Source organism: Amblyraja radiata, chromosome 3 (genome assembly GCF_010909765.2).
Source record: "Amblyraja radiata isolate CabotCenter1 chromosome 3, sAmbRad1.1.pri, whole genome shotgun sequence".
Classification (NCBI taxonomy): Eukaryota; Metazoa; Chordata; class Chondrichthyes; order Rajiformes; family Rajidae; genus Amblyraja; species Amblyraja radiata.
Genome location: NC_045958.1, coordinates 39,945,375 through 39,960,560, shown reverse-complemented (window position 1 = coordinate 39,960,560; position 15,186 = coordinate 39,945,375). Strand labels below are relative to the sequence as shown.

At 41.9% G+C, this 15,186-nt stretch overlaps 1 protein-coding gene across 1 annotated transcript in view; it reads right to left on the bottom strand.

Moving 5' to 3' along the window:
• The window catches only part of ntrk2 (neurotrophic receptor tyrosine kinase 2), a 217,695-nt gene extending 203,596 nt beyond the window's left edge, over positions 1–14,099 (bottom strand). Inside the window, exon 1 of the mRNA XM_033017664.1 lies at positions 13,092–14,099. Within this exon, the coding sequence (XP_032873555.1) occupies positions 13,092–13,300 (209 nt within the window). The 5' untranslated portion in view covers positions 13,301–14,099. The remainder of the gene's footprint in view (positions 1–13,091) is intronic.
• Positions 14,100–15,186: the final 1,087 nt, after the last annotated feature.

The window sequence follows — 15,186 nt, the reverse complement described above, 5'->3', positions numbered from 1 at the left end:
TATGAATATACTGTCATTAATGTGCTGCACCTGTTGAGCAGAGCCTGGCTCTACTGTGGAATGTAATTAAGAAGTGTAATTTAGCCTAACCTTATTCATACCTAATCGAATTTAAAGCATAAATGTTGCATTCAAGTGTAAGTTAAATGTACAGTATGTACCAGATTGCACAATTTCAGGGTGAAAAATTCAAAACCTCCCACACCCTCCCCCCCTCGGTCGCTACGCTTCCTTGGGCTTGGTCGCTACTCTCCCTCACAATTTCTCACTATCAACTCTTACCCAATGTTGGCAGCCCTGAACCCTTCAATTTAAGCATCCTGTATCCTGGGCAAAAGAATGTGTGCGTTTACCTCATCAATATCCCTGGTCATTTTATAAACCTCTGTAAGGTTAGCCCTGTGCCTCTATTGCGCCAGGGAATAATACCCAGACTATCGGCCTTTGCTAACAACTCACACTCACCAGACTTGGTTATATCCTTGTAAACCTTTTTCCCACCCTTACCAGTTCAATGACATCCTTCCTATTGCAGGGTAAGCAGTACAGCACACAGTATTTAATTTAGTTTAGTTTAGAGATACAGCGCGGAAACAGGCCCTTCGGCCCACTGAGTCCGCGCCGACCGGCGATCCCTGCACATTAACACTATCCTACACCCAATAGCGACAATTTTTACATTTACCAATTAACCTACAAACCTGTGTGTCTTTGGAGTGGGGGAGGAAACCGAAGATCTCGGAGAAAACCCATGCAGATCACGGGGAGAACTCACAAACTCCGTAAAATCAGCACCCGTAGTCAGGATCGAACCCGGGTCTCCAGCGCTGCATTCGCTGTAAGGCAGCAACTCTACCGCTGTGCCACTGTGACCGCCAAGCATATCCTTATGAACGTCTTATACAATTATATTATACGGCCTTCAGTTTAATTCACTGTCTGCATAACCGGTCTCACTATCTCTGAACCTGCAGGTGATAATTCAACTGGATGATTCTTCATCTATAATTACAATCATCCCCAAAATAGAAACGTTTCCTTTGGTAGTTCAGTGGCAATTGGATAGTTCAATGGTCTACCAATTACAACTTGCAGTAAGCTACATTTCATGTAGAAAAGCATCCATGAAGGTAAGACTAAAAATCATTATTGATGATTGGATGAACAAAAAAGGAGGGTTGAACAAAATCAAGATCAGATTTGGGGTTTAAAGTAAACCTTAAAAGTAATGCCAATCAGATGGAATGAAATATTCAGGCAGAAAATCCCAGAGTGTGGAACAGAGGCATCTTAACATTGCTAAAGGTGGAACAAGTGCTGGAGATGATATGGATGGGGTGGAGGAGGGAGGGTGGTGGTATGCGAGGGAAATTTACCAAAATTAGAGAAACACAGAGATTACAGGTTTGACGAAATGCACCAAGGTCAAAAGGAGATAGGCCACAATGGAAACTGGAGGGATTGAGGTATCTGAAGCTATTGTTGGTCATGAACCGCTGTATAAACCCATTTCAGTTACCCCCTCAGCGTCTGAAGCTGCAGGGAAAAAAGACCCAGCCTCTCCTTATAACTCAAACTCTCCAGAACCGGTAACGTCCTTCTAAATTCTTTTTTGCACCCTTTCCAGATTAATATGACATCTTTCCTTCAGTAGGGCAACTGGGTTGTGGCACTGGCGATGATATCTGAGGAAGTGTTTGGATTGAGTTGATGTTCATAAAGTTCAGATTGGAAGGTTAATGAGGATAGCACTAGAATAGAATGGGAAGGAAAAAGAAAAAAATACAAGGCATTCCTAATCCAGATACAGAGGAAGATTATCAATGTAGTGGTTGCCGAGAAGTGAGACTTCAACCCAAGTGAACAAGCTGCTTCAGGGAGATAACTAGGTGAAATACAGATTGATTAAACAGTAACTTCAAGTCAGATGGCTACAACATATTACTTTGTTTTTTGAACTATTTTCTTTATGTCTGTATTCCACAAATCTGACCATCAATTTGTAATTTAATTTAATTTACTTAGCAAGATGAAGAATATACAGCAAAGGTTACAACAATCATATTCCTAACACGTTACCTGCAAGAACATGTTTTCAATTAGCAGTCAAAATATAATATCTTTGATTTTCACGTGCACTTTTATTTGAAAATTACTGTTCAAAATAATCACATTTCAGTCATCTGGTATATTTGACTGTCATGCAGATAATTTTTTTTTGAAACTCAGTAAAATTGAGTTAAGCTGCATAATTTTCACCAAGAAAGATTGTTATTATTAAGAATAAGAACTTTTTTGGGGTGTATTCCATAAATTATTCTCCGAGATGTTTTGTTGACACATTTCTCAATTATTCTACGCATCTGAAACTACAGGACCTACAAATTCGCAAATGAATAGCAAACGATAACACTGAAAAAGGAAATCAGAAGGGCAAAAAGGGGCCAGGAGATAGCTCTGGTGGGTAGCATTAAGGACAATCCCAAAAGTTTTTATAAATACATAAGGGGGAAAAGGGCAACTAGAGAGAGAGTGAGACCTCTCAGGAAACAAAGCGGTCACCTCTGTGGAGAGCCACAGGAGATGGGCCACGTCCCAAATGAGTATTTCTCCTTTGCATTTACCGAGGAGAAAGACAGTAGGACAGAGGAACTTGGGGCAGTCAATGGAAGTGTATTGAGAGCAGTCAGTGTTACTGTTGAAGAAGTACTTAGGGTACAGTCGTGTATGATGGTAGACAAATCTCCCGGGCTTGATCAGCTATATATCCGAGGACATTGCGGGAAACTAGAGAGAAAATTGCGGAAGCCCTGATTGAAATTTACGAGTCATCCTTCAATACAAGAGAGGTCCAGAAGACTGGAGGGTGGCAAATATTGTGCCTCTTTTCAAGAAGGGCTGCAGGGAAAATGTTGGGAACTATAGGCCAGTGAGCTTAACATCTGCACTTGGAAAGTTACCAGAGAGTATTCTGAGGGATAGGTTATATAAGTATTTGGATGGGCAAAGTCGGATTAGGGATAGTCAGCATGGTTTTGTACATGGGATGTCGTGTCTCACAAATTTGATTCATTTTTTTGAAGACGTGACCAAAAAGGTCGATGAGGGCAGAGCTGTAGATGTTGTGTACATGGATTTCAGTAAGGCATTCGACAAGGCTCCGCATGGTAGGCTGCTCTGGAAGGTTAGATTGCATGGGATCCAAGGAGAGATAGCTCAATGGATAGCAAATTGGCTTCATGGAAGGAAGTAGAGGGTGATGGTGGAACGTTGCTTCTCGTACTGGAGGCCTGTGACTAGTGGTGTGCCTCAGGGTTCGATGCTGGGCCCGTTACTGTTTGTTATCTACAACAATGATTTGGATGAGAACATACAGGGCAAGATTAGCAAGTTTGCTGATTATACAAAAGTGAGTGGTTTTGCAGATAGTGAAGGTAATTGTGAAAGATTGCAGTAGGATCTGGATCGATTGGCCAGGTGGGCGGAGGAATGGCTGATGGAATTTAATACAGAGAAGTGTGAGGTGTTGCATTTTGGGACGTCGAACAAGAGCAGGACCTACACAGTGAATGGTAGGCCTCTGGGTAGTGTTGTAGAGCAGAGGGATCTAGGGGTACAGGTGCATGGTTCCTTGAAGGTTGAGTCGCAGGTAGATAAGGTGGTCAAAAAGGCTTTTGTCATTTTGGCCTTCATCAGTCAGAGTATTGAATATAGAAGTTGGGAGGTCATGTTGCAGTTGTATAAGACATTGGTGAGACTGCATTTAGAATCTTATGTTCTGTTCTGGGCACCACGTTATAGGAAAGATATTGTCAAGCTTGAAAGGGTTCAGAAAATATTTATGAGGATGGTGCTAGGACTAGAGGATGTGAGCTATAGGGAGAGGTCGAGTAGGCTGGGTCTCTATTTCATGGAGCGCAGGAGGATGAGGGAGATCTTATATAGGTGTACAAAATCATTGGAGGAATAGATCGGGTAGATGCACAGTCTCTTGCGCAGAGGAGGGAAATCGAGGACAGGAGGAAGGTTCAAGGTGAAGGGAAAAAGATTTAATAGGAATCCAAGGGGTTCACACAAAGGGTGGTGGGGGTATGAAACAAGCTGCCAGAAGAGGTAGTTGAGGCTGGGACTATCCCATCGTTTAAGAGACAGTTTGACAGGTACATGGATAGGACAGGTTTGGAGGGATATGGACCAAGCGTAGGTAAGTGGGACTAGTGTAGCTGGGACACTGTTAACCGGTGTGGGCAAGTTGGGCTGAAGGGCCTGTTTCCACACTGTATCACTCTATGACTGCACATTTCAAGTTAACTAAACTGGGGTAACCTGGGCTACAAACAAGTTATTGGTGCGTGTTGACCTGTTACAACAAAGAACTCTTGGATTAGTCAGTTGATTTCACAACCTTATGAAACAAGAGCAAGAAAGAATATTGCAGCAATTTAGAGAAATGCTAAAAATGTGCAAGACGATGTCATGTCAAGTTAAAAAAATTGTATTAGAATCACACAATGAAAATTAAAATATTGTTGGGGAACTAATAAAATCTATTAAAAAAACATTCCAGTTCATAATTCTATGATGAATATTTCTCAATGCTGCTGCTTTAAATATTGGCAGCATTTGAATTATTTATAAGAAACAACAAATTACAATTATTTCCAGCCAAAACAGTCCATGTTACTGTTTGAATCAAAGTTCTATTGGTTAGGATTTTTTGCAAACAAACCAGCAGTTCCATGAGGAAATGCCACCATTTGTATCAGTAATTGTGAAGAAATATCTTCTAATCTCCAAGGTTTGCCCAACCTGCTCAACATTTCTTCATACATCAGCCTCATCATCTTGAGGACTGATCTTTCTCTGCACCACCTCCATGACAAGCATAATTTTGTAGAACAAAATTTAGTTTTGGAGACACAGCAAGGCCCCTTCAGCCCACCGAGTTTACACTGACCATCAATCACCCACTCACACTTATCCCATTTTATTATTCACTCACAAAACAACAGATGCAATTTTACAGAGACCAATTCATCTACAAAACTGCATTTCTTTGGGATGTCAGAGGAAACTGGAGTAACCAGAAGAAACCCATGTGGTCACAGAGAGGACAGTAAACTCCACATAAATAGCACCCAAAGTCAGGATCGAACCCAGATCTCTGGCATTGTGAGGCAGCAGCTCTACCAGCAAACTGTACTCAGAATTCCACACTGTAAACCTGCATCAAAATTTCACCACATTAACACTCCATACATCTGCCGTAAACCTCAGCTTTCCATTAGCCTTTGTAATTACATGCTGGGCTTGCATGCTAGTTTTATGCCTCAGTGCATAGTTTTATGCACTGAGGCACCCAGGTTCCTTTATGTACAGGATTTTGTAGTTGCAAGACATTCATATAAGCAAGTTACTTTTACATTCTTCCTTCCAAGTGGCTGACCTCATATTTTCCCACATTATACTCATATTATGATCAGATCAGAACTGCATATACTGAGGAGATTGATGCTGGCAGAGAGGCAGCAGTGATCACGGACAAAGACCCCCTCAGTGGCAATTGTGGGCCAATATATATGAAGTAGATTTAACTTAATTTAGGATTTATTCCTATTTTTGTTAACCTCTAGTCTTTGTGATCTCTCCTCCCTCCTTCACTGTTCTCTTATATTCCTCACTGGACTATCCCCTTCTCCCCAAAACCTAACCGAGCAACAATTCTCTAATTCGCTCCATCCACTGCTCTCCACACCCCCATTCCACCTGAAAAAGGTGACCTGATACTTTACTTCCACACAGCTGTGTTGATTCAATTAACTTCCCCAAGCAGCATTTACAAACATTTATCTTGTTTCCTCCCTTTCTCTGATTGGGTTCTTCTATCTGAATGCTTGTTAAAAGGTCTCACTATAAGGAGAGTAGTGCATCTCCTTCGAAGATAGATACAAAATGCTGGGGTATCTCAGCGGATCAGGCAGTATCTCTGGAGAAAAGGAATAGATGATCTTTTGGATCAAGATCATTCTTCAGACTGAAGAAGGGTCTCGACCCGAAACGTCACCTATTCTTTTTCTCCAGAAATACTGCTTGAACCCCCGGAGTTACACCAGCATTTTGTGCCTATCTTCAGTGTAAAACAGTATCTGTAGCACCTTCCTACACACAATGTTTCTCCTTCCACAGGTACTCAGTTAAGGTACATGTGTGATTAATGATTTGCTTTTATTTATGTTAATGTGATAGGTTGCTGAACATCACCATGATCCACCCGGCTCATTATACCTTCAGCAGGGATAGATTGGAACACTGTTAATAAAATTATCTATTAGAGTAGTCAATCTCTGAATAGCCTTGAGCAAATTATAAAATATCCTGCAATTAAGAACACAGCAAATTTACTAGTTCACGAGCTGTTTTAAAGTGGAAGTTCCTTCCTCATATTTCAAATCAGAATATAACCATTTTAATAAATCCCCTTTTAAATTTAAACACATTGCCATGAAATAGGAAATGTCATCAGTCAAGACTCAGGAACAATGGTTATTTAAGCAACTCTTCCATTTAACTGACGAAGAAATGTAAATGGAGATTATATTTTCAAAGTCTATTCTCCACTGCGTGTCATGGCTACTAATTAAAAATGTATTGGAAAAATTGTACAAAAATAATTTAGTTGTGTCGGAAGGAACTGCAGATGCTGGTTTAAACTGGATAGACACAAAAAGCTGGAGTAACTCAGCAGGACAGGCAGCATCTCTGGAGAGAAGCTTCGGGTGACATTTCGGGTCTAGACCCTTCTTCGGACTAATTTCTAATTTAGTTGTGTTGAGTTTAAAATTCAGCAGCTCAGAACATGATGTCTGTGAACAATATTTTTCAAATGTATCATTTGTTTATGCCAGTATGCCAATGACTATTAATTTATAATACTAATAATAATATTTTGATGTCTTCGTAAATCAATTTTCTCACTTTAACTTTTTTAATCATGTTTGTATCTTGCTTAGATGATCACATTACATTTAATGATTACTTAAATATTTAATTTGTAGTCTCACTCCACTTAATCTCACTTAAATCTTTTATATCTTTTATTTCACTACTTCATCTGGATCTATCCAAATAGACCTTTCTACTCAGTGAATCACTTTCTTTCCAACTTTTTTCTCATTTCTCACCCATCTTTTTCTCTCCAGCAAAGAATTAAACTTTTCAATATACCGAGACATGAATCTGTTCAGGACAGCCCACTAAAATCCATCTTAGTGTAAATTTATAACTGTCAATTAGGACAAAGTTATCGAATTGGAATTATGATTTAATAACGAGCCATCTCCGGTCTGTAACTTAAGTGCCTGCTTTAGTTTGTTTTTTAATCATTTAAACGCATTGTAGTTTTACATTAAATCTTTCCTTACATTGTAATCTTCAATATCATAGAAATATGTCTCTGACATTTTGCTTTCGCCAGCTTTTCTGTCTTTTCCCCTCTAAAAACAGTTCCTGCTTTCTATCAGGCTCCGTGCTGCTGGTTTATCTGCTGATGGAAGCCCTTTAGCTCATGGGTTAGCCACACTTTACATTTGTTTTCTTTGCCGAGTATATTTTTGTCATTAACTGCTCCAGATTCTTCTCACAAGAGCACAATTTTTATTGTTTTGCTATCCTGATCTCTTTTGAGTGTATTTTAATCCTCTCTCTAAAATGCGCTCATTCCTTGACATTTTTCTATCTCTGCCAGATTTTCTCCAGTCAGTTTGTAGAGCTGAGCTGACGAAAGGCTAAATAAACTAACTCACTGTGCCCTAGAGACAGACTTGAGGAAACCTAAACCAGAAAACATCATCCATTACCCTTTCAATAATTTAAACCCAGATGCCCAAACACACAAAAAGCTACGACAACAAATAAAACTGAACTTTTGTCTACTTAAGCCATCCATTAAAATTCCAAAAAGATGAACTAGATAATGAAAACTTAAAGGATTTTCACAAAAATTTAGATCTACAAGATCTTTTTTGAGGGGAAATGCACATAAGCCTCACAGTTGTTACCTAATTGCTTAATGCATTTCTCCAGTCTTAAGACTAGACATTTAAAGGAAAAATTGGAATCTGAGCGCTTTAGGAAAACTGATTTGATCTTCGGTTCTCAGCGAATCTTTGCAGCAACATATATATTTTTTAAATCAAATTGTCGACAATAAAACTTGTTCAGAAGAAATTCAAATCCTGCCATGTACCAGAAGTCAGATGTAACATGAGAAATTATTATTATGCAATCAGTTATGAAGCTATTCATTTGGGTGAATATATATTAACATTGATCAGCCATTTTATCAGTAGTTTAGAAACTAGAATTGTTGTTTTTCATCATCCGTCTTTCAAATATTAGTGATCCGTGAGCCGCCCCTGGCTAACTGCCAGCCTTTTACTAAGAAAACTGTTTTTCATTGAAGAGACGTGGACCAGGGACAATGCATGCAGCATTGATTATTTTGTAATTTTAGTAGAACACTCCAGGTCCGGCAGAAGTGTTTCAACACCTACTTGAAATGTGACACAATCAATCAGTGCAGCATTTACATCTACCAAATACTAATTATAACAATGCCCCAAGTACGCCATGATATTATTTTCAAAGTTATGGACTATTTTTGTACATGATATCATAACCCAGTATAATATTGATTTGCTCCACACAATCTGTTTGGCCTATTTGTAACTGTAAGTGTAAGGACAGTCCCATTTATTCTGTGCAAGGAATATTTTGTTGGTTTAATTTATTCCTAATTTAATCTTGGGTATATGTATTTAGATATGTATGAAGTATATGGTTAGATCCAATAGCATATTCCACATAATGCAATTTCACATTTGATTTCAGCTTTTTTGGAAAATTTAATGAATCATCATGAAAAAAAACTTTGTTTGCAAATAAGGAATGTTCAAAGACCACATTTTCCCCATGACAATATCATGTGACAATGTGGCACATTTTCATGTGGCACATGAAAAATGATTTATGTCATCACCTCATTTACAATCCACACAATTGTTTCATTCACACCTTGACAAACCTTAAAAATATTTCCAATTGAATATTTATTCTGATCTTTAAGAAGGGGATAGAAGTCTGATTGGAACAGGACTGAAAGTTGCATGGGTAAATATAAACTAGCTGATAATATACTCCTCAGCACACCTTGATTATTAATATGTTGCTGGAAAGTAGAGGGGTGTTGTCTGATGGATATCAAGCAAAGTTGAATAGTGAGACTAAGGATGGATAACAATTCTGGAATCTATTTGATTATCTTTGGGGGTCAGTTAGTGCTAACCTTCCCTCTGCAGATTAAATAGGAGGAGTAGATTGACTAAAAATATATCAAAACTAGTTAATTGGGGGAATAAACTCTGGATTAAAGAGTCTCTCTAATCTCCTACCTTCTGCTTCAACATCACATAAGAAATATGCATGATTTTGAATTACAGAGATACACTTCCTCCAAATTGAGCAGTAATATTATTTACGGACTAAAAGTACACATGGAATTCTTTCTAATGGCATTTCAAACTCCAGAAATATCCTGCATTGTCATTATTGTGTAAATGCTTGTCCATAAAATTAAAATGCATGAACAATATTCTAATACGCAGTCACGTTCATTAGCTCCCTCAGCTCCTTGTGGACCTAAGAGGTGCAGACTAAGATCAATTAAATCTCAAAATTGCCTTTGGCTACTTCCACAAACTCTGTTCCTGATCACCAACTCCATCTCTTAAAAGACACAAGAAACAGCAGATGCTGGGATCTTGAGCAAACTACAAAGTGGGTCAGGCAGCATCTGAGGAGGGGATGGACAGATGACATTTTGGGGCAGGAAGAAGGGTCCCGACTCAAAACATAATTTGTCCATTCCCTTCCCAGATGCTGCCTGACCCGTTGAATTCCTTCAATGCTGTGTGTTCAACTCCATCTCTTGGCAATGTCATAAATAGACGCAAACTATTCACAATCCTATGTTACAGTTGTACACATTCTTGCTTCATCATCTATGCATCTCAGTAACATCTTCCAACCTACGACTGAAGACTTTCTCCAGGCCTTTCCTCCCTCCAGATATTCCCAAACATTTCAGCTGACAACACATTTTCCACCTTGCATCCATTCAGCTTCTTCCAGATCTACAGTCTGCACTCTGATCTCTATCCCAGAATTTCCCCTTGTTCGCTGGCCTACATTGATACCTGATAGGACACCAGGTTCAAAGCTCCAGTCCTACTTTCACATCCATCAAAGCCACCTGCACTACTCCAGTCATAGTCTTGGTGCTCATTGCTCTCCCATTGCCTTCAATACCTTCGACCACGGAGCTCCTGGACTCCACGATTCCCTGCCCTCCCACCTCTCCTTCCTCCATCAAAAAAATTCCTGACTTGGGAAATGACCTTATGGTCATTTATTCTAATGTTCCCCAATGTGACTCGGTGACAAATTGAGTTTGATAACTTCAGCGAAGTGTCCTGGAGCTGAGGTCTACTGCAGACATCACAGGTTGCCTTTGACCCGCCGACAGCCTATGCCGGGTCTTTTATTCAACGCTCTTTGCTTTGTTGACTCAACAATGTTTCCTTTCTGTCAAGTGGATCTACTGATACCAGTGAAATGCGGAGACGGGAGAGTAATGTTAGGAATTCTGAATGCCGGTCAGTAAATTGGGCTAAATGTAAGTCTGAGCATTCATCGCATTCCCTCTCTCATCAGCAAATAGTCTCAGGTTTACACCCACAACCTGCCATAATTCACCGCACAGTGATGACAACATTTAAATATATAATGCGTTTGAACAAAACGCATTTAAATATAATGCACTTTAATATAAATTCAGATATAATGCGGTTCAAACTATGTAGTCCGTCTAATGAATGACTTGAAATCAGCGAACTGTTTTCTGCCCACGGCTGGCAGCGGGTGCCCACAATCTGCACTGTGGCAGCGCCGGGCTCCGCGCTGCTGACACTGCCGGCTCTTGGTCAGTTTGCGCGACCGACTCAGACAAACAGACAGCAATTATCTGCCCTGCTCACTCACACAGCAAAGAAAGCAACTCCGGAAATGTCACCCATGCTTCACGTTAGCGCCTGTCTAACACGGGGTGAAATATTAATAATACTGAATGATTTGTTGCCTGGTTCCCTCCAGTCACACTCGTGTCCGCGCCTCGGGTAGCAAGCAGCTTCGTATTGGCAATGACTGTATGGAAGAGCTGGCGATGCCGGATTCAGGACGTGGGTAATATAGCACGGCATCATATGATTTAATTCTCAAAAGTTTGCGTCTCCTTAAGTGTGGTGCTATTGGTTACAAAAAGTGAGGATATTAGTAATTAAAAATAAACAGGGAATGCGGGAGGACATGATGGGCAAGGGGAAGGGAAGACATCAAGACAGTGATAGACAGAATGGTGAGAGGGAATAAGTGTAGATGGAAGGTGTGGAGGGAGGAAACAGGGGATTTGGGGAGAGGGTCGGGGAAGGGGGCTTGAGAAGAGTGCGGAAGGCTGTGAGTAACGAGGAGAGGGTAAAGTGTGGGGTGGTAATAATAAACCTGGCTCTGTTCTGTGATAAAATAACTTGGCCACTTTCCCTAATGCCCTTCTCTCAGAGAACAGTCTGTGTGGCAAAGATATCCCTCTTCTCAAAGACTAAGTGTTTGGTTGCTTGCGCTAATGTTTTTGTTACATTTTGTACTACGCATCATAAATATGTAGAGAATTAACAAAACGATGTGTTTTTGTTTTGGAAAAATGACGAATGTGGTGAATGTCGGTCTCACCAATGAGGTTGCCGTCCAACGAGTGAATAAAATTGTGCGTGATCTTACATTTTCTGCATAAATAAACAGCTCTATCCCTCCACGGAAAAGAAATAGAAACTTGTAGTGAACACAACTAACAACCTGCCCAGTGTTTAACTCGTTTTAAATGCAACGCACAGCCTTCCAGCTCAAAACACACAGATGTATCTTCTCTTTATACAATTTGAATGATAATATTCCTGCAAATAAAAAGGAACTGTAAAAAGAGATGTTATGAACACAATTTTAAGTTGCTATTTCGGTCCAACAAGTTAACGCCTGGGGAATAAAGACATTCATTGCGAGATAAAGAGAGGATTCAGCGAGGTTACCGTGGGCAGTGGAAGATGTATGGGAAGTCGCGAACCAAGTCCAATCTAAAGTCAGTGAGTCTTAAGTAATACGAAAATCTATATCCACTTAAAGGGCAGGAGCCCAGGAGCCGGTGCTCTCCGCGGTCAAACATTCACACCGCAAGGCACACATGAGGAGCAGCCCGCCGAGTACCTCTTTAATGTTCTGGTATTTAATGCTCCTGCCTTCGAGGGTAGGGTTAATCAGCTATGAAATATAGTCGATTATTCGCAATTTTAACGCAATTAATTAATTGGTGCCCAACGAGAAAAGTGGACATTAAAATCACTGGACAGCGGTCGTTCCGCATGCTGCCTGTGGTATTTCAGGGGAACACATGGGAGAGTAGATGGTTACAACATAACATAACGGTACATGGAGGGGGTGAGGCCGTTCGGCCCATCGCATCGATGCCGCCCGAAGAGAGGTCGTGAAATTAAAGCCATTCCCATCTCCCGGCTGTGCAGCCTACAGTTTAGACACACGAGCACTGAAGATTTCACACATGAGGAGAAAACATATTTTTCTCAACTTCCCTCTTTTTGGCGGTTTGTTAAAGGAAATTGATAGTTTGGTTCAAACACACATTTGAACGGCGATCTCCTGGGATAGGGAGATGGGGAGGTAGGGATTCGGTTAGTGGGGTTTATTGGCAAAGGGGGTTCCCTCTGCTTGTGTTAAACCTCAGACTACAGACGCGATGCGGTGAAACCAATGAAATATCTCGGTCGAAGGAGGCATCCGAATGCAGAGGTTGCTAATGGCATGCACGTATTTGGGTGTTCTTCACCATCTCATTGCAAAGGAGACCCAGTGGTCAAGACAGCTTGAAAGAAGCGGCGCGACCATATAGCCCGTCCGCCCGCGGTACTCACATGTCAGTGATATTCTCCATCTCTGCTGCGGACGCCAGCTCCGGGAAAGCCACGATGCCTGGCTCGGTGCAGGTGATCTTGGTGGCGCTGCATCTGCAGGGCGAAGGGCAGCCGAGAGCCGAGCTGCCAAATGTCAACAGGACGCCCAGAAAACACAGCAGCGGCAGTCTCAGCCCGTGGCACCAACACCCCGTCAACGAGGAATTCATCCTCGCCTCGCCTCAATCCCACACTCCAGGTCGGATGCGTTTACCCCAACAACAGCAACAAAAAAAGGGGGGGGGGGAGGGGGGGGGGGGAAAGAGGCTGGGGGGAAGGAAGCCGGAACAAATCCGCGTCTCACCCGACCTCTGGCAGCGATTTATTCCTTTTATTAATTATTATTATTATTATTATTATGGGAGAAGGGGATAATCCATAAACAGATTACTACAACTGTGCTCGCCCCCACTGCCAACCGCTGCAGATAAACGATATGGAAGTCTCCAGTTTGTAAATCCCCGTCAAAGAGCTGCCTCTCTCCCTGTGCATCTACTCCCAGAGAGGACGATGCAAATGCCGTTGCCTGTCACTACAGCCGGCTCTGGTGGTGAGGTGCAGTGGCTGGTCGCCGTGGCATCGGCGCTGCCGCAGTGGAGTTGAGTGGAGTGTCCTCTCAATCGAGCGCCCAGCACCAGCTGAGTGAGTCGGGCTGCTGCGGGCTCGGGGCGAGCAGCTTTAGTTCACCCCCACCCCCACTCCTACACCTTCCCACCAAACTATTAGCTTTTTAGCGTCCAATTCTGAGAGCTGCTGAGCATGACGCGAGGCTGACGCACGAGAGGAGATGAAGCCGGGGTGGGTTTTATTTTTGGGCTTAAAAACGAAAACTGGAAAAGAGAGGGAGGGGGATAGAGGGGGAGGGAAACATAAGTAAAAGGACGCGAAAGAACGGTTATAGGTGTGGGACGTGAGGTTGCTGGCAATGAGGCTGGAGATGAACCGCCCACCAGACTACCACAGGAGCAGCCAATCCCCCGGCTCCTGCCTGTAATCTGCAGCTGATACTGGAATAGCGGCAGTCCTTGGACCCGACCCCGAACTAGCTGCACCCCAACCAGGCAGGCAGCCACCCACTACACCAACACCAGCCACACAATCATCTGGGGCAGCGTGTGAGAGACCACCAACAAAATAATCGAACAACGCGCCCCCCACCCCAATTGTGATCCACAGGTGCCAACCAGCTGTTATTTACTATGTGACCCTTTTCCAATAAAACAAACCTCCCTGTTTCTCTGCTGGAGTGGTACTAAGAACGAATTGTTGGGTAGGGGTCTAAAGACTTCATATCTGTTGAAGAAACAGGAGAACCGTAGGGGTTTTCCCCAATTTGAATTGCATTCCCCTTAAACTATTTGCTCGGATGCGTATACGTGAATGTATAAAATGCATGCGTATGTTTATATGTATCCGTGTGTGTGCATGTGCCTCTGTGCGTGAGTGTGTGTGTGCACCGCGTACTAATGTTTACATCCGTGTTAAAATTTGTACTGCAGCACTTGAGTCTTTCACAGGCATCATTGTATTCAATTCAATTTTAGATAAAAGTCAATCAGGTTGCTAAAACTACTAATATTAATAGTAGAGATTGAGTTACTGCCTCGGTCCAAAAATGATCGAATTCCCGCATTTAGCTCACTGGCTTTTAAATGGTTTATAATAAAAGAACGTTTGAAAGGCAATTGCTTTATCAGAAAACGCACGAATCTTTCCCCAAGTATGTGCGGATAATGCAAAGATGAATTTCGTTAAAAAAAAAACAACTCACGTCCTTGTGCTACACCTGCACTAGCAGCTTCACAACACTGATCGTTGTAAATAGGAGATGCAGTGGAGTTGTGTGCACAAAAGCAGCCGATCTCCACTGCATCTAAATGCTGAACAATCATACGATCACGAAATATGCTATCCCCCCCCCCTCTGTTTCCAATAGCCTATTTGTTTATTTTCCCGTGGACACGCCGCCACACACCCCCGACCCTGCCCCACGCAACTCCCGGCGAATTTTCCCGCAGTGATTTCGCACTTTGCAGCAATCTGACAAACCCTTTAC